General features: G+C 40.7%; 1 protein-coding gene across 2 annotated transcripts in view; it reads right to left on the reverse strand.

The window, feature by feature from the left end:
* Window positions 1-756: 756 nt before the first annotated feature.
* The window catches only part of LOC144507060 (myb/SANT-like DNA-binding domain-containing protein 2), a 32,696-nt gene continuing 9,260 nt past the window's right edge, over window positions 757-24,192 (reverse strand). The window contains exons 2-3 of one of the 2 annotated variants that reach the window (XM_078233722.1): window positions 9,737-9,797; window positions 4,310-4,565 (exon numbers count right to left, since the gene is read on the reverse strand). In XM_078233722.1, the coding sequence (XP_078089848.1) occupies window positions 4,448-4,565; window positions 9,737-9,797 (179 nt within the window). In that variant the 3' untranslated portion in view covers window positions 4,310-4,447. Of the gene's footprint in view, window positions 4,566-9,736; window positions 9,798-24,192 lie in introns of both variants that reach the window. The other variant, XM_078233720.1, reaches the window with a different exon arrangement.

Raw genomic sequence — 24,192 nt, forward strand, 5'->3', positions numbered from 1 at the left:
CAACATACTCGCCAGTCCAACTGCATTCACCACTACTCTGTGGGTAACGCTGCTTTCTCCCCCGCATAATCTCTGTTGAATTCTGAATTTCTGTTCTCAGGAGCTCATATGTATTGGAGAAGATAAACAATAGGAAAAGAACAGAAAAAAGGAACTCAAGTGAGAAAAACAGGTAAGAAATTATGTGAATATAAACAAATAAAATAAAACAAGTGCATAGCTTGTTCGAGGCATCTTACCTGTAATTTGGGCAATTAGCATATACGTTGTTTTTTTAACAAACAGATAACTATCTCAGCTGAGCTGCCTTGAAGTTAGAGTCAACCCACACTAATTTCTGGAGAACCACTCAACAAAGTTAGCAAGGGCCTGAAATCAGGTCACTTCCCACTCATTATTTTGTTTGTACTGTCGATTGAACACAATTCAGACACAAAAAAATTAGATCCATGGGATTATGCAAATGAAGAAACAAAAGTCACAAACAAGTAAACATTTTGCTAATAATAGCTCAGATCTCCTGTCCCTTACATGTTTGGAACTGGAATTGTTGCTCTCCCAAATAATCTAATTCTTTACTCCCAGAATAACGGCATAAAACATTATGCACTGTATCTCTTTCACTTTAGTAAGATTAACGCACACACTAGGAAAAACATTTGTTTCCCCTTTCTTTTTATTCCTCTCTAAGTTGGACGTTAACCCTTTGCATGATCTCGACATTCTGAAAATGGATCACACTGTGAAACCAAATTTCAACAGCAAGCTTTTATTTTACTTCAGTAACAATCTATTCTACAGTACAAAATTGTAAAAATACTTCAAGGTGAAAGAGAAAGGATTCCTCTCCCACTGTGGGAAGAGCAGGTCTTTTCACAGTTTGTGGGTTAGATAATTCATTTCAGTTGTTCAAAGTTCAAATGAATTGTGCACTCAACACACTCACAGGGACTTGCTTTTTCTTGAACGATAATTGGATTATATTTATAATTCAGACACCTGGATCTGTTCCAACCCTACACTGAACATTGCAGTGGCTATTTTGTCAATGAAAAATATAAATTCTTCCTTGGGGGAGCTAATCAATGATTTGTATGGTTAAAGATAGCAAACAAAAATGGCTTTGCAATTATGAAGTTCACAAGACTTCTGTTTTGGGACTGTATTTTCAATATAAAGTAAAATGAACATGTAATGTCAGGCGGACTTCAAAACATGTAATGTTTTTCAAAACATGTAATGCCTGACAGCAAGCCTCGGTGGTTTGATTGTTCGGGAAAGAAGGTGGAAGATTTGCGCTGGGAAACAATGGCAGCAGATGGTAAACTAACACTGAATAGTTAGTAAGATAGATAGTCTCAAAAGTCTCAGAAAAAATGTTGACACCATCAGGCTGTCATCAACCTTGCATAAACCTTGCATTTATTTCCAAGATTAAAGAGAGTTGGTGGGTTTCAAGGATAGCTAATCAGCAGTTCTACAAGGCCCATGTGATTCATGTTGCCATGGAGATGGCTTTGAGAGAGAAAGGATTTAAGATATCCTTGAAAACTCACAGACAAGATTACCAAATCTGCCAGGATCTGGGAATTGGAGAGCAGATATAAGCGGCAAGATACTGTGGGTTCACCACGTAGTAATGTGGAAGAGAAATGTCGCTCTGATTGAACAAACAAAATTCACAAGGAGTTAAAGCAAGGCTGGAAAATTTGTCTATCTTGTGCTAGAGGTCACTCTCTGCTTTGAAAGAGATTAACAGCTCCCATGCTGAGAAAGGGCAAGAACAACTTGGGAGGTAAGAATCACTATTTCCAGGAGAATTGACTACCTATTTAAAGGACAAAGTAAAATGTGTCTGTGAGGTGTGATTTTTGATTGTGTTTAAAGTTCTGTTCTATAGTTTAAAGTATAGGTTGTCTGCAATAAAAAGTGTGTAGTTACTAGTGCTTTTAGTCTGTTTGTTACAGTAAGTATCTTAAAATGCGATAATCATGTTGCGCCACCTTTTCAGCTATTAACTGCAAGTTCAAATTTCTTTTTAAAAGTTAACGGTCCTGACGGAAATTGTAACACTTCTCTTTGGTTAATGTATTCTGCGAGTAAACAAGAGAGCTTGCAGGTCGAAAATATCTATTTAGAGAAGGATATAAATTAAGCACAAGTTAAGGGCCAGCATGGTGGCACAGTGGTTAGGACTGCTGCCTCACAGCTCCAGGGACCTGGGTTCGATTCCTGGCTTGGGTCACTGTCTGTGTGGAGTTTGCACATTCTCCTCGTAGCTGCGTGGGTTTCCTCCGGGTGCTCTGATTTCCTCCCACAGTCCAAAGATGTGCGGGTTAGGTGGATTGGCCATACTACATTGCTCCTTAGTGTCAGGGGGATTAGCTAGGGTAAATGCATGGGGTTATGGGGAACGGTCCTGGGTGGGATTGTGGTTGGTGCAGACTCAAGGGGCCGAATGGCCTCCTTCTGCACTGTAGGATTCTACGATTCTATACAGACTGAAACCTACTGGCATTAAGTTACAGTTACTAAGTAAACAAACTAAAACAACCTATAAACAGAAACTCTCTGAAAATATGCACCTACTTCTGCACGCAAGTTTTTTGTAATTACCAGTATTCAGCATCTTTCAACATTTGCGTCTTTCAACAAATGAAGCATACTTTCTCAGGAGGGCTTAATAATCAATCACATTGTCCTTTCCCAACAATCATTACCATAACCTTTTTCAGTTTAATTGTATTCAGCACCTTAATCTAGTAATATTTACGAAGAGTAAATGATAAGAAAATAAAGTTCATTAACTAGCACCTGTGATTCACATCCCAACGCTGACAGATTCATTTACAAATGATGTCTGTGTGAGAAATCACTATCGACCAATCATGTTTAAGGCTTTTAGGTTTCCTGTCAAGAGTATCTCAATTTGGACAGAACAGCTCAGCTGTTATTCTTTTTTACAACAGTTAGTGAGACAATTCTATCTTGTCAAGAAACATATTTACACATAGTTGTATTTGTTTTTTGGGGTAAAAGATTTAAACTTTTCATTACAAGTCCCTGGGAGTTACTAATTATTTTTTAAAACAAAATTGGCTCGATTTAATTTCACAATGGCGAACGTTGAAACGCATGTATCTCAAAGAAAATGCACATCATTATCTGTGGCTATTACAACATAAATTCAAACTCAATTATCAGAACTTCTGACATCATCTGAAAATTAAAGATCAAAAGTAAGGTGACTCTGTAAAAGTGATACTTAAAAATGTTAGGAAATACATTTCTTAAAAATAGAAACAAATAGCTATTGCTCTGTAGATAACAGAAGGCTGGATCCTCTGTTAAGGTAATGGCAATTTGTGAACATACTGGTCTGAGCAAATGCCATTCAACACAGCAAGGGAAAAGGTCCCATTAAGGCCACGTTGAGTGCATTTGCTAAAACTGAAATGCCAAAGGGAACAGATAACACATTTGATAAAAAACACATTCACTCGCTCACAATTCATTGGTGTTAAGATTCAGTTATACAAAATACTGTACCAAATGCCATATTACTCAATATGGAACATTGTTCTATCATATAGTGTTGTAACATTTCCTTTTTTTGAAGAACTGCTAAGTGCATTACATACTGATAGTAACTGCTGTGAGGGAAACAATAGAATGAATGACTGGCTAAGCTGCAGTAAACCACTTCTAATAGTGCTGTGAAATAAATGGAAAAAACGATGGCCTGGCAGTAGACTTAATGCAACATTTTCCTTCATGGAAATATCACACTGGGTCATCTCCACAGTCTCTTACTTAGGGTTATATGAAAGAACATTAGTGATTGATTTTATAGTTATCTTATTTTTGAAGTCCTAACTTTTGTCTTATCGTAGCATTGCTACAAATATTTCCTCCTGACTTCATGTTGATTTAATAATTAACTCAATTGTTTCACTAAAACCATTCACCTGCAGTCCCCTCATCCCAGAAATTAGCCAACAAAGAGATGGCTGGTTTACTGTTGAGCTATTTCTCTAAATAGTTTTTCCAAACAAAATTGTTTACCACTCAACATGCAAGTTTACCAACAATTAAAAAATATTTTGGTTATGAACCTGTATCACATCAGAAAACACACTGTATATAAAATAAAAATGCGCTACAAAGATACAACTTCATTTTTAAGTGAATAAGTTGGATAGTGAATTTAGCCGTGACCTAAAATACTTTCCTTTCAGTTATTTCACCCTCAGCATTTGACGACGTGGAGGGAAAGTCAGCCATGTTATGGCCCATCATCTGTCCCAACATGAATAAAACACGAGCTTCATGTTCTCTGTCACTTTGTCTCATCCTTTCCTCCATTTCCATACGGAGTTGCTCAAGGCGAGCAAACCGTTCTTCTGATGCCTCCATGTAACGAAGAAATTTTTCATCAGCAGCTTCACTATAACGAATGAACTTCTCCATCATACCATCCATTATGTCCTCCAGTGAGTGTTTCTTTGTTTTCTTGGGCTGAGGTGTAAGTGGCACAGATGAATGGGCACGCCGCACACGGGGAGCTAGGGGCAAAAAAAAAATCCCAACAAATTTGAAACATATCCCACTGAACCAAATGGGCTATGCAAACCTAACTAGTCTTTTTTTGTTCATGATACAAAACAAAGGTCTGGAAAAGACCAGCTGTTCTATAAAGCCTGTTCTAATTGTCACAACATATACTTCTATACAGCAGGGCCTCTTCATGCAGAACTCCACAATCTCCGAGGAGAGATGAAAGAAATTAGGCCACTCTGGGAACATCCTCTGATTTCAAAAGGCAATCAATCAAGTTCCAGGACACCATGGTAGCTGGGAGTCACATCCTCCAGTACCCACCTACCTTCTTAGTAGTTCTGCTGAAATAAACTATCGAAACAATAATTTGATCATAGAATCCTACCGTGCAGAAGGAGGCCATTTGACCCATCGATCTACACCGACCACAATCCCACTCAGGCCCTCTCCCCATTACCCCACAACCCCATGCATTTACCCTAGCTAATCCCTCTGACACTAAGGGGCAATTTAATATGGCCAATCCACCTAACCTGCCAATCTTTGGATTGTGAGAAGAAACCGGAGCACCCGGAGGAAACCCACACAGACACGGTGAGAATGTGCAAACTCCACACAGTCACCCAAGCCAGGAATCAAACACGGTGAAGCAGCAGTGCTAACCACTGTGCTGCATCTCAAATTAAAAAAAGATGTACATTTGCTAAATTACAAACTAAACACCTGCCTTTTAAAATAATTTGTCAATTTATAAAGTTTCCAAAGAATAGTTGTCATTCAAAGGATAGCTAGCTGCCTTTAAATAGGATTTTAGCTGTATTCTCAAATTCAATCTATAAATTTTGAATGGTCTAATTAAACAATAACTTATATTTATATAGCATTTTAAGCTAATAAAACATCCCAAGGTGTTTCATCAGAGTATTGTTAAGCAAAATTTGGCACCAAGTCATTTAAGAAAATATTTGGGCAGATGAGTAGGCTTTAAGAAGTGTCTTGATTGTGTCAAATATTAACCATACTAAAGAAGCTTTTTTCCAATTTATAGCAATCAACTTGGCAATTGAAAAAATGCACATCTGATGTTCAGCCACTATGTTCCACAACCTTTCAGTTAAAATGAGTTTTTAAAGCAGTCTTTTAAAAACAAGAGGTAGGTTTTAAGAAGTGTCTTGAAAGAGGAACAGAGATAGGGAATAATTTGGGACAATGTGACTGAGAACTGTAAGGATGGCACTGTGGCACAGTGGTTAGCACTGCTGCCTCACAGCTCTAGGGACCTGGGTTCAATTCCAGCCTCAGGTGACTCTCTGTGTGGAGTTTGCACATTCTCCCTGTGTCTGCATGGGTTTCCACCGGGTGCTCCGTTTTCCTCCCACAGTCCAAAGATGTGCAGGTTAGGTGGATTGGCCATGGGGAACTAGTAAGGTAAATACATGGGGTAAAGGGGATACAGCCTGGGTGGGATGTTGTTGGTGCAGGCTCAAGGGGCCGAATGGCCTCCTCCTGCAGTGTAGGGATTCTATGAGAAGTGAAGAAATGTAGGGAAGAAATTTCAGAGCTTAGGGCTTTGGCAGCTGAAATCATAGTCACCAAAGTGAAGCAATTAAAACCAGGGATGGTCAATGTTTCTGAGGGTTGTGGGGCAAAAGATGACAGAGATGGGGACAGGAGAGCCATGGAGGGATTGGAAAACAAGAGAACATCTATTACAGACATTTCACAGGAGACTATGTGACAATATATCACATGATGTTGTGCATATCATTTGACTGCAGTAAACAGCCAACATGTTAATTAAATTTCACCCAAGTCACGAGGATGCGTTTAAAAAAAATTCCCCTCAATACTTTTATAGAAGAGCTATGTCCTCCTTTCCTTACCCTATTGTCTATTAGTTTTAAAGAATTTGTTCCATGAAAAAGTAATAAAAATGGTACATATGGATGCTCTTTAGATCCCTGAACATGTTTAAAAGTCCATCATTAAATAACTCATCACTTAGTACTTAGTCATTGTGTGTGTAGCAGTGTCTTCTTGGAGGTGTATCAACAAACAAACGTAAATTACCAAAGGGTGCCACCACTTATCTGAACATAGAAACACTGTTGTTTGAAGATTAACTTTTAGGACCATCTTAGTGCTTTCTCAAAAGTCATTCAAATTGACTCATGTGTGAATACATAAACTTGATTGCCTCCCAATTCCCCTCTTGTTTACATTTTGGGATGTGGCTACACGTAGATTCTTCGGACGCAAAGATATCCACCATGCAAAATGGTCCAATAGTAAGAGGTCACCAATGTAAACACCATTGATCTAATCAGCTAACTGAAAAGTATTAATCAATTCCCTAATTGTGGATTACAAAACTTAAGGCTTGAAAAGCCATTTCTGCAAGAGGTCATTCTAATTGTTTTTAGTAGTTTGAGGAGTATCTTAACATAATTCAGAACATGATCTCAATAAAGAGAGTAAAAAAAACAACTTTCTTTCAACTTGGTTAGAGTTCAGACACTTCAAATGCATCATTGCCAATTCCTAACAAAGTGCCATAAAAATAAATTGTCAACTCTGTTGAAATTATCGAGTAAGAGTTTTAACGACACCAGGTTAAAGTCCAACAGGTTTATTTGGTAGCAAATGCCATTAGCTTTCGGAGCGCTGCTCCTTTGTCAGATGGAGTGGATATCTGCTCTCAAACAGGGCATACAGAGACACAAAATCAAGTTACAGAATACTGATTAGAATGCGAATCTCTACAGCCAACCAGGTCTTAAAGATACAGACAATGTGAGTGGAGGGAGCATTAAGCACAGGTTAAAGAGCTGTGTATTGTCTCCAGACAGGACAGCCAGTGAGATTCTGCAAGTCCAGGAGGCAAGCTGTGGGGGTTACTGATAGTGTGACATAAACCCAACATCCCGGTTTAGGCCGTCCTCATGTGTGCAGAACTTGGCTATCAGTTTCTGCTCAGCGATTCTGCACTGTCGTGCCAAATAAACCTGTCGGACTTTAACTGGTGTTGTTAAAACTTTTACTGTGTTTATCCCAGTCCAAAGCCGGCATCTCCACATCGAAATTATCTAGGTCATAATTCATGTATTTCAGAATATGACTTTTAGCTTTAGGAATATAACTTATAGGTTGGAGATTAATATGATAAATACAAGGTAAATGGAAAAGGCTGGTTAAGAAACAGATAAACAAGCCAAATGTGAAGGCATATCAAACAAGCCTAAGTTTAACCTGTGTTTATCTTACAAGGTCAAAGTTGATCGTGAAGAAAAACTTAAATAATGGACCTCTTGGTAGGGCTGGAGTTCTATTGTTATCTCCATAAAAAGATCTAAAAACTAACAATCTGGAAAAGAGGATTATAAAAGTCAATTGGCAATATAAGTTATTCACACGGGCTGCAGAATCAAAGCGTTATTTTGAAAGTAAAATTATTTGTTTGCATTTCAGTTTGAACCATCCCAATGCATTTCACATTGCCATCGTGATTCAGGGTGGAGTCTTGGTTGGAAGGTTCTTTTGTTTGATTCATTTGTGTGTTTATCAACAAAAGCAAACAGTGCAGTTTGGGGATCAGACAGAGGCCACTACAGCTTTGCTTTGGTGTAAATTACATCTCACCGATTGAGAGGGCCAACACAAGATGATAGTCAGGCCAGTTCTTCAAGCAGGAGAAATACTAACTTCATCATCTGTTGTGTGGAATTTGGAGAGGGCTTTATTTCAGTTGGGATTTTGAGGGAAAAGCACCTGGAAGATCTGCTCCAGTTTGAGCTGGTGTAGTCCTCACAGCCTTGTGGTAGAAAGCAGTCAGCAGAGTAAGGTGGAAATCTGTGGGAAGGCAGTTGGACAGTTGCCGGCAACCTGAACAAGGAGCTGAGGCATCCACAGTTGTAATATTTATAAAGAAAAGGTGCAGGACTGCGTAGACAAAAAAAGCTAATGGAAGGACCCTCTTACCTCAGAGCACAGCTGGAACACTGAGGAGAAGTAAAGTGAATTCCGAAGGGCTGTGGCATACCTTTGGGTTGGTTTCTCGAGAAGTGAATGCACCCTCAGGGTTGTTATAACGTATATGGGAATTCTTGGTGAGGGGAAGTAAAAAATAAAACTGAGTTCACAATATACGTAGTTGTAAACTATAGTGTTATGTTAATAGTGCTTACTTTGTTTAATTTTTCTGATATACAATAAAGTGTTGTTTAAAAACAAGAAATTTCATGGGGTATTATTGTCAATTAATTGCTGGGTGTATGGATTTCTTCTTTAAATGTTAATGGTCTCCAAGAGGATTGTATCTACTCCAAAATAAAATATTCTAGTTTCCAATTTTGTTTCCACAATAGCAGATTCATCATTCTATGTTGTTTTTAATTCTTATGGAATGTTATTAACTAATGCTTCTGGAATCAGAATGGATACAGTACACGAGAAGGTCATTTGGCCCACTGCCAGCTCTTTGAAAGATTTTCTGGCCAGTTTCATCCTGTGCTGTCAACAATAATTTTTGTGCAAGACTTGGACTGCTATAAAATTAAATAACAAAGCAGATTACTATTAAAATATACTGGTCTGTTTCAATTTCGTTTTATTCAATTTCCATTGAAAACTGTACCCTTAGACTGAAGTCAAAATACGTAGAGATCTCACAAACATCTGAATTTTCCAACACATCTTGCACAGCAAAAAAACTGATATTTTCATTTGACCATGAGATATAAAAATTCCTATAAAGATTGGATTTTGTTTTCTACTCCCTGCCTTTTTGGAAGGGGAATGTAAAAAGTATCATTTAATGCAATGAATAATTAAGAAGTTGACCTCTGAAGGGCTCAGATTTTAACATGATTGTAAAGGGTTGATTCACCTGAACAGATGAGCTTCAAGACTAAATAATGGCCAATGCATTTTTGTCAAAGTCTGCTCTCTTGATTTGCATTAATAGTTACAAAAAAGCAGAATCATTGTAGCCTTCATTTCAAAAGGTGAAATAAATGCAATTTTACTTTCATTTACACATTTACATTTTCATACTAAATTTTGCATTGTCTGCTGGCAACTGGATAGGCATAAAAGCACTCAGAGACAAAATGCACTCACTGATCAATTAAGATAGATGATTACTGGATTTTACAGATCTATATGAAAAACGATTTACCAGTATTGCATCACAATTATCAAAAGCAAATGCCAGAAATATTCAGCAGGTCGCGCAGCATCTGTGGAGAGAGAAACAGTTAACAATTCAGGTCGATGACTTTTCATCAGAACAGGGAAAAGTTAGAAATATAATAGATAATTGTAATAACAAGTAAAACGAGGGTGGGGGGTAAACAAAAAGGACTACAAAAGGGTGGAAGGTAGGAGAGATTAAATAAAACATATGTGGTGGTGTAAGGCTAAAGAGCATGGTGATGAGACAAGGAACAAAAGCAAGTTCCCATGAATGTAAATAAAAGTGGAAAATAATACTAAACGAGAAGCTGAGGCTGTCTCCTTCGAGAATAGATGGTTGAGAGGAGATTTGATCAAGGTGTTCAAAATCCTAAGACCAAGACAGAGAAAAATCATTCCCATTAATGGAAAGTTTGCGATCCAGAGGACATCAATTTAATATGTTTACAACAGCAACATGAGGAAAAACCTTTTTACCCAGCCCCTGGTTAGGACCTGAAATGCACCCAAAGTTTGGCAGATGCAGATACAATCCGGTTGTTCAAAAGGGAATTGGATAAGCTCCCGAAGAGAAAAGAATTTGCAGCTCTGCAGGCAAAGGGCAGGGGAGTGAGACTAGCTGAGACATCTTACAGGAAGCCAGCATTAACACAATGGACCAGAAGTGTTATGCTGTAACTATTCTATGATTCTAAAAAGTTAAATCCAGCAAAGAAAAAGCAATCAAAATTGGAGCATAGATTACAGCCTGAGAGTACTGCACTCATATCAAGACTGGAAGGTTGTTGAGTGCCTAATTAAATGATGTGGCACTATTCCTTCAGCTTATATGGAGCTTCAGTGGAACAGTGCAGAAGGCCAAGTACATGAGAAGTCAGGGTGAGAGCATGATGAAATTACAATAACAGGCAACTGGACTTTACAGAGGTGTTCCACAATGTAGATATCCAACCAAAATTTTGTTTTCCCAGTGCCGAACAGACCACATTGAGAGTGGAAAATACAGTAGGCTAAATTGAAAGAGGCATGTGGAAATCGTTGTTTCATTCAGGAGTATGCAGGGCCTTGGACAGTGAAGGGAGAAGAGGGAAACGGTGCCGTATCTTTTGCATTTGCATTGACAGTGCTTTGGGAAGGGGAGATGCTGTTGGTGGTGACTGAGGAGTGGATCAGGGTGTTATGGGAGGGCATCACAAAATACAGGCTTCAGGGCTAAACAAATTATTAACAAGTTAATCTTGGAGGTTAGAGACATTATTAGAACATAGAACAGTACAGCACAGTACAGGCCCTTCGGCCCTCGATGTTGTGCCGAGCTTTGTCCAAAACCAAGATCAAGTTCTCCCACTCCCTATCATTCTGGTGTGCTCCATGTGCCTATCCAATAACCGCTTGAAAGTTCCTAAAGTGTCCGACTCCACTATCACAGCAGGCAGTCCATTCCACACCCCAACCACTCTCTGAGTAAAGAACCTACCTCGGACATCCCTCCTATATCTCCCACCATGAACCTTATAGTTGTGCCCCCTGGTAACAGTGTTGTGTCAGTGTTGGTTACGGGGTACAGAGCGCGGGATGTCAGCTCCCGCTACTATTCACAGCCAATTTCAACAATAATGGTTTTGCCAAACTCAGCTAGTATAAATAAAAGTTCCACTAAATTTGTGGCTTCAAATCAATAGGAATGATTCACAAAAAAACTCCTTTTTCAAAAAAACAACCGTGTACACCTGTGGGCCAATAAAACACAGGAGCTTAAATTTTTTGAGTGAGCGCATGTTCACTGATTTGTGTAATCTGGTCCTATTGCTATAAATGAATGAACAGAAAATGAAATATTTTCCATTTCTTATATTTAGTAGTCTTTGTGCAGTGGAGCACTAAGGAAGGTACCATAATAAACCAGAGCTTCAACTATTGATACAATTTCACAATCATTGTATAATGCTGCGAGCAGTCTACAAGAAGATGAAACTAGTGAGGACAAGGCATTTGCCTTTATACATTTATGCACTGTAGATTAATGGCCATGGGGTATATCATCAGTGTAACTTTTGGATCCAAAAGTGCAATGCCTTTAGACAGGTGTGGCTATAGCTAACTTTGCTGCAGATGAAATATCATTTCCATAGGCTCCCAATTGATTGTAGGGATATACTTCTTCTGGTAGTTATACATCTATCTGCAAGTGCAAGCGAGTGTGAGGGTACCAGTTCTTAGACAGCGTTCCCTTATGTAGCCATATCTGCCATATAACCCTGTTAGCCCATTTCAACTTCAACAAAGCCATATTCAGGGAACTTCCCATGGAGAAACACCTTTACTATTTTGGGGCAAAATAGTTAGATCACAATTGCCACAAAAGCACCTGAAATCCAAAGTGACCACAGCAAAATAAAATTGAGAAGTGAACCCGAAAATGGTGCAGGGAAAATCTTTTTTTGTAGGACTACATAGAAAATAGAAGCAGGAGCAAGCCATTCAGCCCTTCGAGCCTGCTCTGCCATTCATTGTGATCATGACTAATCATCAATTCAATAACCTGATCCCGCCTTCCCTCCCATATCCCTTGATCCCTTCTTGAACTCAGTGTGTTTTGGCTCAACTACTTTCTATGGTAGTGAATTCCATAGATTCACCACTCTCTGGGTGAAAACATTTCTCCTCACCTCAGTCCTAAAAGGTTTACCCCTTATCCTCAAACTACGATGGTGTGGGGGCCAAAAGAGAAAATGCTGGAAAATCTCAGCAGGTCTGGCGGCATTTGTAAGGAGAGAAAAGAGCTGACATTTTGAGTCCAAATGACCCTTTGTCAAAGCTAAAAGGCATAGAAAGTGGGAGATATTTATACTGCAGAGGGAGGGAATGAAAGATGAATCATAGCCATAGAAACCACGGGAAAAGACTGCTAATAGCTGTCCACAGAGAGAATAAAGGGCGTGAATGGCCAAACGGCAGAGAAGCTGTAAGTTGTGACAGATGAAGATGTTGGGGGTGGGGGGGTAGAAATGGGACAGAGGTAGAATGTAAAAAAGGGGAAGCAGGGGGAGAAAAGGGAAGGGAAGGGGGATGAAGTAGGGGAGGGGGGCGGGAAGAGATATGAAGAAAGACAATAAAGAAATAAAAGGTAGCGAACAGTAAAAAATTAAATAAAATAGAATGAAAACAAAGGGGATTGAGGTGGGGTTAGGGTTGGCAAGCAACCAGGTGGTCAGGGTCCTGATAGCGCACAGACCGAAGGTGCTCAGCAAAGTGATCACCTGATCTACGCTTGGTCTCTCCGATGTAGAGGACCCTGACCTTCCGGTTGTTTGCCATTTTAACACACGATTCTGCTCCCATGCCCACATGTCTGTCCTTGGCTTGCTGCAATGTTCCAGTGAAGCTCAACGCAAACTGGAGGAACAGCATCTCATCTTCTGGCTTGGCACTTTACAGCCTTCCAGTCTCAAAATCGAGTTCAACAACTTCAGATGATTTGCTCTATCCCACCTCGGCCCCCTTCGTTTTCTTTCTATTTTATTTAATTTTTTACTGCAGGGGGAGGAAATGAAAGATGCCATAGAAACCAGAGGAAAAGATGGCTAATAGCTGTCCACAGAGAGAATAAAGGGTGTGAATGGCCAAACGGCAGAGAAGCTGTAAGCTGTGACAGATGAAGATGTTTGTGGGAGGTGGAAATGGGACAGAGGTAGAATGTAGAAAAGGGGAAGCATGGGGGAAGAAAAGGTCAGGGAAGGGGATGAAGTAGGGGGAAAGAGTGGAGGGGGGAAGAGAAATGAAGAAAGACAATAAAGAAATAAAAGGTAGAGAACAGTAAAAAATTAAATAAAATAGAAAGAAAACGAAGGGGGCCGAGGTGGGATAGAGCAAATCATCTGAAGTTGTTGAACTCGATTTTGAGACTGGAAGGCTGTAAAGTGCCAAGCCAGAAGATGAGATGCTGTTCCTCCAGTTTGCGTTGAGCTTCACTGGAACATTGCAGCAAGCCAAGGACAGACATGTGGGCATGGGAGCAGAATCGTGTGTTAAAATGGCAAACAACCGGAAGGTCAGGGTCCTCTACATCGGAGAGACCAAATATCATCCACTTTCTATGCCTTTTAGCTTTGACAAAGGGTCATCTGGACTCGAAACATCTCTCCTTACAGATGCTGCCAGACTGCTGAGATTTTCCAGCATTTTCTCTTTTGGTTTCAGATTCCAGCAAACACAGTAATTTGCTTTTATACGATGGTGGGGGAATTCTGGACTCCCCTACCATCAGGAACATTCTTTCTGAATCTACCCTGTCTAATCCTGTTAGAATTTTTTATCAGTTTCTGTGAGGTCCTCACTCACTCTTTTAAACGTCAATGAATATAACCGTAACCGATTTAGTCTCTCCTCATATGACAGTCCTGCCTTCTCAGGAATCAGCTTGGTAAACCTTTGCTGCACTCCTTCTGTAGCGAGAACATCCTTCCTCAGAAAAGGACGCTAAAATTGCACACAATACTCCTGGTGTGGCCTTACCAACACCCTTTACAATTGCAGTAATACATCCCTATCCCTATATTCAAATCCTCTCGCTATGAAGGCCAACATACCATTTGCCTCCTTTACTGCCTGCTGTACCTGCATGCTTCAGTGACTGATGCACGAGGACATCAAGGTCTCACTGTGTATCCACCTCTCTCAATTTACACCCATCTGAATAATAATCTGCCTTCCTATTTTTGCTACCTCACATTTATTCACATTATGCTGCATCTGCAGATGCCGACTCACTCAGCCTATCCAAATCAGGCAGAAGCCTCCTCACACCTCACCCTTCCATCCAACTTTGTATCATCTGCAAATCTGGAGATAATACATCCAAATCATTGATATATAATGTGAACAGTTGGGGTCCTAGCACAGATCCCTGTGATACCCCATGAGTCACTGCCTGCCAATTGGAAAAAGACCCATTCATTCCAACTCTCAGCTTCCTGTATGCTAACCAGCTTTCCATCCTTCTCAAGACACTACCCACAATCCAATGCGTTTTAACTTTACATTGTAGTCTGCTATGTGAAACCTTGTTGAAAGCCTTCTGAAAGTCTAAATAAACCACATTCATCGGTTCTCCCTGGTCAACTCTACTTGTTGCGTTCTCAAAGTATTCCAGTGGATTGATCTGGTATGACTTCCCCTTTGTAAATCTGTACTGACTTTGTCGGATTGACTTTCCAAATGCTGTGCTATGAAATCCTTGATAATTGACTCCAGCAACTTCCCTACGACTGATGTTCGGCTCATTGATCTATCGTTCCCTGTTTTCCCTCTACCTCCCCATTTGAATCGTGGGCTTACATTAGCTACCCGCCAATTTGTAGGAACCATTCCAGAGTCCAAACAAATTTGGAAAATGTCTCTAAATTAATTATTGTAAACAACCCAGTCCCTAAAGGTTTGGACACATTTTATATGAGAGGGGAGATGAGTCTCTGTGAAATACATATGAACTTAAAGGAATTTTGTGAACATTTAAATCAATTGTTGGTCATTGGATAGTATTAACATATTAAAATTAAGTTTTTACCAATTTCAGGTAAGAGTTTCCTGTTCTCATCAAATCCCAACTCGTTTTGCACTTAAATGAACTGAACAGAGATTCAGAGTCATGTGTCTGGTTCACACTTAAATTGCTCATATCCATTTATTTGGGAGATTTTGATTTACATACAGCAATATTCACTGGTTGTATCCTCATTGGTTTACCTATCAAACTTATAAAAGTCATATATCATGCAAGATGTAAACAGAAATGTTTCTGTTGAGAACTGAATACAAGGAACAGCTGAGAAGGAGTGTGAAAAGGATAATGGAAAAGTGATTTGCAGGCAATTGTGGAATTGGAAAAGCTTTTCAGTTATGTGGAAAGTCAGAGATTTAAGTTTAAGTTTATTTATGAGCGTCACAAGTAGGCTTACATTAACACTGCAATTAAGTTACTGTGAAAGTCCCCTAGTCATCACACTCCAGCACCGTTCGGGTACACTGAGGGAGAATTTAGCATGGGCAATGCACCTAACGTCTTTCGGACTGTGGGAGGAAACCGGAGCACCTGGAGGAAATCCACGCAAACATGGGGAGAAAGTGCAGACTCCACAAAGACAGTGACCCAAGCCGGGAATTGAACCTAGGTCCCTGATGCTGTGAGGCTGCAATACTAACCACTGTGCCGCCGCCCATTTGTCAAAGATTGTATTGGGCCATTGAAAGATGCTGAAGGGCAGGTCATGGAGGATTCACTGGGTGGTAGAAATGTTAAGTTGAGTATTTTGCCAAGATCTTCACACATGAAAACAAATATTTGATGGTTAGAATTTACTGATGACGTTGCCATAAAACAACTAATTGTGACATTAAATGAACACAGTTTTAGTGACAATTAAGAATCTGAAAGCAGACAGGATGATATCTACCAGAGGGTCTTTAGAGAGATGGAATGTGTGTATTTTTAACAGCTCTCTGCATTCTTGGACAGAGGAAGGAGGCTTTTAAAAAGAGGCAAAGTGGATTCAGGTAATAAGACCTCCATTAGTTTGGCATCAGTAATAGGAAAGAGGTTTGACGGAATGTTTAAGGATGCTATATATGATTATTTGGCTGTACAGGGGTACATTAGGGACATCCAATATGGCTTGAAAAAAAAAGTCAACATCTTACAAATTAAACAGACCTAAAGTAATTGCAAATCAGAGGGTTGTCTAGGTGTATTTTATAAGGCCACGGGAAGAGTATTGGAAATTAAACAATGAGCTACTCTGAGATAGTCCAAAATAGAACATACACAGCTGTCTCAGTAAGAGAATTAAAATATTCATCCAGTTTCCATTACAAAAGGGGAGTGTGGAGTTGGGATAATTAGTTTAAATTTCTATCTGGGACATCCCAGGATAGATTATGGGGAGGTTTTCTTTTTTGTTTTGGACTTGGTTGCTGTGAGAAATCATCTGGGTAGTCAGTTGAGGTCTGGGTCTGGCGCTGTAAAGCACCTAGAACCAGTAGCAGCGGACTTCAGAAACTGAGGGTATTTTCTGATTTGAAGTCACTCAGCAAGAATGTGATGAGGCCCATGCTTGCGCTGGTGAATCCACAATTGCAAAGTGTTGAAGATTGTTGGAGGCTAGATATTATATTATCGTGGGGAGGCGATGGCCGAGTGGTATTATCGCTCAACTATTAATCCAGAAACCTAGATAATGTTCTGGGGACCTGGGTTTAAATCCCACCATGGCAGGTGGTGGAATGTGAATTCAATAAAAAATATCTGGAATTAAGAATCTACCGATGACCATGAAACCATTGTCGACTGTCAGAAAAACTCATCTGGTTTACTAATGTCCTTGAGGGTAGGATATCTGTTGTCCTTACCTGGCCTGGCTTACATGTCACTCCAAATGTGGAGTTGCCGGCGTTGGACTGGGGTAGACACAGTAAGTAGTCTCACAACACCAGGTTAAAGTCCAACAGGTTTATTTGGTAGCATGAGCTTTCAGAGCACTGCCCCTTCATCAGGTGAGTCACTTGATGAAGGGGCAGTGCTCCGAAAGCTCGTGCTACCAGATAAACCTATTGGACTTTAACCCGGTGTTGTGAGACTACTTACTGTGACTCCAGAGCCACAGCAATGTGGTTGACTCTCAACTGCCCTCTGAAATGGCCTACCAAGCCACTCAGTTGTATCAATCGCTACAAAGTCTCAATAAAGAAATGAAACCGGACGGACTACCTGGCATCAGAAAAGACAACGGCAAAACAAACGGCCCTATCGACCTTGCAAAGTCCTCCTTACCACCATCTGGGGGCTCATGCCAAAATTGGAAAAGCTGTCTCACTGGTTAAGCACCAGCCTGACATAATCATTCTCACGGAATCATATCTTACTGATAACATCCCAGACACCACCATTACCATCCCTGGATATGTCCTGTCCCACCGGCAAGACAGACCCAGCAGAGGTGGCGGCACAGTGGTATACAGTCGGGGAGGGAGTTGCCCTAGACAGTCCTTAAAATCGACTCCAGACCCCACGAAGTTTCATGGCTTCAAGTTAAACATGGGCAAGGAAATCTCTGACTGGTTACCTCCTTTGGCTGATGAATCTGCACTCCTCCATGTTGAACAACACTTGGAGGAAGCACGGAGGGTGGCAAGGGCACAAAATGTACTCTGGGTGGGGGATTTCAATGTCCACCACCAAGACTCGGCAGCAGCACTACTGATCGAGCTGGTCGGGTCCTAAAGGATATAACTGCGAGACTGGGTCTGCAGCAGGCGGTGAAGGAACCAACAAGAGGAAATAACATTCTTGATCTCATCCTTACCAATCTGCCGGCTGCAGATGCATCTGTCCATGACAGTATCGGTAATAGTGACCACTGCACAGTCCTTGTGAAGACGAAGTCCCGCCTTCACATTGAGAATAACCTCCATCGTGTTGTGTGGCACTATCACCGTGCTAAATGGGACAGACTTCAACCTAGCAACTCAAGACTGGGCATCCATGAGGCGCTGTGGGCCATCAACAGCAGCGGAACTGTACTCCAGCACAATCTGCAACCTCTTGGCCCAACATATCCCCACTCAACCCTATTTCAATGGAGAGTGCAGGAGGGCATGTCAGGAGCAGCACAAGGCATACCTGAGAATGAGATGTCAACCTGGTGAAGCTACCGAAGAGGACTACTTGTATGCCAAATGGCAAAAACAGCAAGTGATAGACAGAGTTATCAATCCCACAACCAATTTCAAAATTTGTTGATGAAAAAAACTTGGAAACATTGTGAACTGTGAGAAGGATTATGCACAACTTCAAAAGGAAGTAGGAGAACTTGGTGGAAAAGGCAGGCAAGTGGCAGATGAAATTTTATTCCGAGGACACAGGAAATAGGAATGTCATTCAGTGTCTTGAGCCTGCTCCATCATTCAACGAGATCATGGCAGATCTTCTACCGCTAAAAATAGGTATGAAAATTCTTACCACTGGAGTAACAGATCCAAATCCAAACAAAATAATCAAGATACAGATAATTGTATCCCTTATCCAACACAAAAATAGGCCTGGAACAACTCCATATCACCCTCAAACTCAATTTCTCTTGAACTAAAATAACTAGTAAAAAGGTACAACTATAAATGGCAATTACAAACCAATCAGAATCACTTAACAGCAAAACAACTGAATATTAGACGACTGCCAAAATTCTGCGGCAAAGGTCACTGAGGTCAGCAGTATTTTGTGTAGTAATCTCATACTTCCCTTTGTGGTAGAAATTTATCCATAGATTTCAAATTGAGAAATCTTGAACAACTCCAAAAACAAAAACAGACAAGTGAAGTGGACACTCAGTAGAGCGCATACCAACTTTGCCAGCTCTTCCTTGAGGCTTTTCCCTGCCTCGTTGATGCTTTCTAACTGCAAAGCTGAAAAGAGAAATCTTTTTATGAAGAACTTCCATGCTACTGAGGCTAATCCACAACCAACAAACTGCTCTGAAAACTCTGCTCACATTTCGACAGCTGTCACACATTGCACCACGGTAGCTGAGACAATCCACAATATTCTCAAACAATCACCAACATTGTAAATAAAACAGCCTATAACATTCTAAAGTCAGTTTGCCCTATCTTCCATCTTAAATGGATCCTTTAAACAATTCAAGGATGCACACCTTTTCCAAAATCTAATCAGTTCTTCCATGGTACCCTGTGTACCAAGTTTCACTGAAATCCATCCATTAGTTTTTGAGGTATATTGTTTACAGTCAAATAGACCAACAGGTCTGTGGCACGATGGTATTACCTCTACCTCTAAGAAGCTCTGGGTTCAACTGACAAGTTCTTTTTCCCAGGGTAGGGGAGTCCAAAGCTAGATGGCATAGTTTTAAGATGAGAAGGGAAAGATTTAAAAGGGATCTGAGGGTGGTGCGTATATGGAATGAGCTGCCAGAAGAGCTGGTTGAAGTGTGCACAATTACAACATTTAAAAGACATTTGGACAGGTACATAGATGAGAAAGGTTTAGAGGGATATAGGCCAAACACAGGAAGGTGGGACTAGTTGAGTTTAGGAAACCTGGTCGGCATGGACGAGTTGGGCCGTAAGACCTGTTTCCGTGCTGTATATCACTAAGACTCTGTGACAACAGGTTGCGTATCAATTTGTAAATCCTTCTAATATATGCCAATGGCAGGCAAAAAGAATGGGAGAGATTCCTGGTCAGCCACGTGATGGAAAGAAATTGGATCCTCTCCCCTCACTATCCATCGCGTCAGGCTACATGGTGTATGCAAAAGTGTATGTTGCCACAGCAACTTGAATTCACTGGGTGGTTGGTTGGCTCAGTTGGCTGGAACGGATCCATGTTCCATTTAGGTGGGTTTGGGATCTGCCTTCTTGCCCTATCTGTGGTGGGAGTTCTGCTGCTGTGGATAGAATCTGCCTTTGGGCAGAGAACAGAAGAAGAGGAAACCGACCAATGGGGGCAAAAACATTACCTCTGCCCACCTTAAGAGGAGAAGGTAAAAATATTGGAAATATTCAGCAAGAAAAGTAACATTTGCAGAGAAACAGAATTCAGCCAATTCAGGCTTGCTTTATTCTCCATCACATTGTTTAAGTGTATTTAATATTGTCACAAGTAGGCTTACATTAACACTGCAATGAAGTTACTGTGAAAATCCCCAGTCGCCACATTCCGGCACCTGTACGGGTACACTGAAGAAGAATTTAGCATGGTCAACGCACCTAACCAACACATCTTTCCGACTGTGGGAGAAAATGGGAGCACCTGGAGGAAACCCAGGCAGACATGGGGAGAACGTGCATACTCCACACAGTGACCCAAGCGGGGAATCGAACCCTGGTCCCTGGCGCTTTGAGGTTGCAGTGCTAACCACTGTTCCACCATGCCGCCCCGTTTAGAATATGGTTGGGTTAAGAATCCAGTTTCTTGTTTAATAAAGTAACTTCGTACTTAGGTATTTGTTTCCTTCAACAGAATCTTTATTAATGCTGATTTGTCTTTACTGTTTCTACCACCGTTTAATATTTACCTAGTTTTCAGTCATATTGCTCTTCTCTTAAGAATTATAATGCTTGATCCCAGCCACCTTTATATATGTACCCATAAATACAGTCTTGATCTGCAAGATAACAAAAAAAAAAGTTTGGCCCAGAGTACATCTATCCAGAAATAAATGTACGCTCCACCTCTTTCAAGGATGCAAATTTCATGATTCAACAGTCTTTCCTCATAACTTGGCTCTTTTGATCTTCAACACTTCAGGCCTTATCGTTATTTATGGTTCATATGGCCTCCAGTGATTTCATATCTGTCTTGGGTCTTGGTGACCAGAATTTTCAAGCTGTGGTCTGACTAGCATACCATCTTCTGATTTATATTGTTTAGTTTTGTATGTTTTTACATCAAAACATACAAACAAATGTATGAATTAAGACGAGGTCCCTCAGGCCTGTTCTGCCATTCAATAAGATAATGGCTGATCTGACTGTAACCTGAATCCCACATTCCTGCCTACCCCAAATAACCTTTCACCCCCTTGTTAATCAAGACTCTATCCAGATCTGCCTTAAAAATATTCAAAGATTCAGTTTCCACTGCATTTTAAGGAAGAGTATTCCTGAGACTCATGACCTGCAGCGATTAAAAAAAATAATCCTCATCTGTCTTAAATGAGCAATCTCTCTTTTCAAACAGTGGTCTCTACTTCTAGATTCTTCCACAAGAGGAAATATGCACTCCATATGCAACCTGTCAAGGTTCCTTACGATATTAAAGGTTTCAATCATTTTTTTCTCAACTCCAGTGGATTCAAGCATAAACTGTCCAACCTTTTCTCATAAGACAACTAATTTCAGGAATTAGTCCAGTGAAGCTTCTCTGAACAGCTTCTAAGTTACTTACATTTTTTCCTTAAATAAGGAGACCAATACCGTGCACAGCACTCCAGACGTGGTCTCACTGGTGTCCTGTACTAACATAAAAAAGGTGGAGGTGTTGGGTGTTTTGAAAAGCATTAAGGTAAACATGTCCCCGGGACCTGATGGGATCTATCCCAGAATACTGAGGGAAGAAATTGCTGGGGCCTTGTATGAAATCTTCGTAGCCTCTTAGATATGGGAGAGGTCCCAGAGAACTGGAGAATAGCCAATTAGCTCCTTTGTTTAAGAACGGCAACAGTGCCGTTAAGAACGGCTTCTTCCCTGCTGTCATCAGATGTTTGAATGAATCTACCTTGCATTAAGTTGATCTTTCTCCACACCCTAGCTATGATTGTAACACTACATTCTGCACTCTCTCATTTCCTTCTCTATGAATGGGATGCTTTGTCTGTATAGTGCGTAAGAAACAATACTTTTCACTGTAACTAATACATGTGACAATAATAAATCAAAGAGGTAATCTGGGAAATTACAGGCTGGTGAGCCTTAAATCAGTGGTGGGGAAATTATTGGAGAAGATTTAGAAAAATATGGACTTAATAGTGGCTTTGTACATGGGAGGTCATGTCTCAAGCTTGATTGAGTTTTTGAGGAAGAGACAAAGATGATTGATGAGGGCAGTGAATTTTATCTACATAGACTTTAGTAAGGCCTTTGACAAGGTCCCTCATGGCAAGCTGATATAGAAGGTGAAGTCACATGGAATCCATGCGTGATGAGCTGGTAAGATGGATGCAGAACTGGCTTGATCATAGAAGATAAAGAGTAGCGGTGGAAGGGCGTTTTCCCGACTAGAGATCTGCGACCAGTGGTGTTCCGTAGGGATCAGTGCGAGGACCCCTGCTGTTTGTAATATATATATTATATATATATATATATATAATTTGGAGAAGAATGTAGGTGGTCTGATTAGTAAGTTTGTGGATGACACAAAGATTGGGTGTGCTGCAGGTGGTGAGGAGGATTGCCAGAGAACACAACAGGATATAGATAGACTGGAGACTTGGATGGAGAAATGGCTGATGGAATTTAATCCAGACAAATGCAAGATGATGCAGTTTGGAAGGTCTAATGCAGGAGGGAAATATACAGTAAGTTGCAAAACCCTTAGAAGCAGAGAATCTGAGTGTACAGGTTCACAGTTCCCTGAAAGTGGCAACAAAGTGGATACGGTGGTTTAGAAGGCACATGGCATGCTTGTCTTCATCAGTCAGGGCACAGAGTATAAAAATTGGCAAGTCAAGTTGCAGCTGTATAGAACTTTAGTTAGGCCACATTTGGAATACTGCATACAGTTCTAGTCGCCACACTATCAGAAGGATGACTTTGGAGAGGGTACAGAAAAGGTTTACCAGGATGTTGCTTGGTTTGGAGGGTATTAGCTACGAGGAGAGAGTGGACAAGCTTGGGTTGTTTTCACCTGGATGTCGGAGGCTGAGCGGCGACCTGACAGAAGTTTACAAAATTATGGGAGGCATGGATAGAACGGATAGTCAGGGTCTTTTTCCTAGGGTTGAAATGTCAATTAGGAAGTACGCTCAAGGCAAAAGGGGGAAGTTTAAAGGAGATGCGAGAGACAAGTTTTTTTTTACACAGGGTGGAATGTGCTGCAGGAGGCAGTGGTAGAAGCAGATACAATAGCAATGTTTAAGAAGCATCTTGACAAATATATGAATAGGTAGGGAAAAGAGGGATAAGGACTGCGTAGAGGCAAAAGATCTTTAGTTTAGAAAGGTGTCATTGGTCGTCACAGGCTTGGTGGGCCGAAGGGTCTGTTCCCTTTTGACTAATTTGGTGGAATTCTTTGAGAACATTACATGTGCAGTGGACAATGGGGAACCTGTGGCTGTGGCGTATCTGGGTTTCCAGAAGGCATTTGACGAGGTGCTGCACGAAAGACTGCTTCATAAGGTAAAAGTGCATGGTGTTACGGGTAATGTATTGGCATGGATAGAGCATTGGTTATAGAACATAGAACAGTACAGCACAGTACAGGCCCTTCGGCCCTCAATGTTGTGCCGAGCTTTGTCCAAAACCAAGATCAAGCTATCCCACTCCCTATCATTCTGGTGTGCTCCATGTGCCTATCTAATAACCGCTTGAAAGTTCCTAAAATGTCCAACTCCACTATCACAGCAGGCAGTCCATTCCAGACCCCAACCACTCTGAGTAAAGAACCTACCTCGGACATCCCTCCTATATCTCCCACTATGAACTTTATAGTTATGCCCCCTAGTAACAGCTACATCCACCCGAGGAAAGAGCCTCTGAACGTCCACTCTATCTATCCCCCTCATCAGCTTATAAACCTCTATTAAGTCGCCTCTCATCCTCCTCCGCTCTAAAGAGAAAAGCCCTAGCACCCTCAACCTTTCCTCATAAGACCTACCCTCCAAACCAGGCAGCATCCTGGTAAATCTCCTCTGCACTCTCTCCAATGCT

This window comes from Mustelus asterias, chromosome 18 (genome assembly GCF_964213995.1).
Source record: "Mustelus asterias chromosome 18, sMusAst1.hap1.1, whole genome shotgun sequence".
Taxonomy (NCBI): Eukaryota; Metazoa; Chordata; class Chondrichthyes; order Carcharhiniformes; family Triakidae; genus Mustelus; species Mustelus asterias.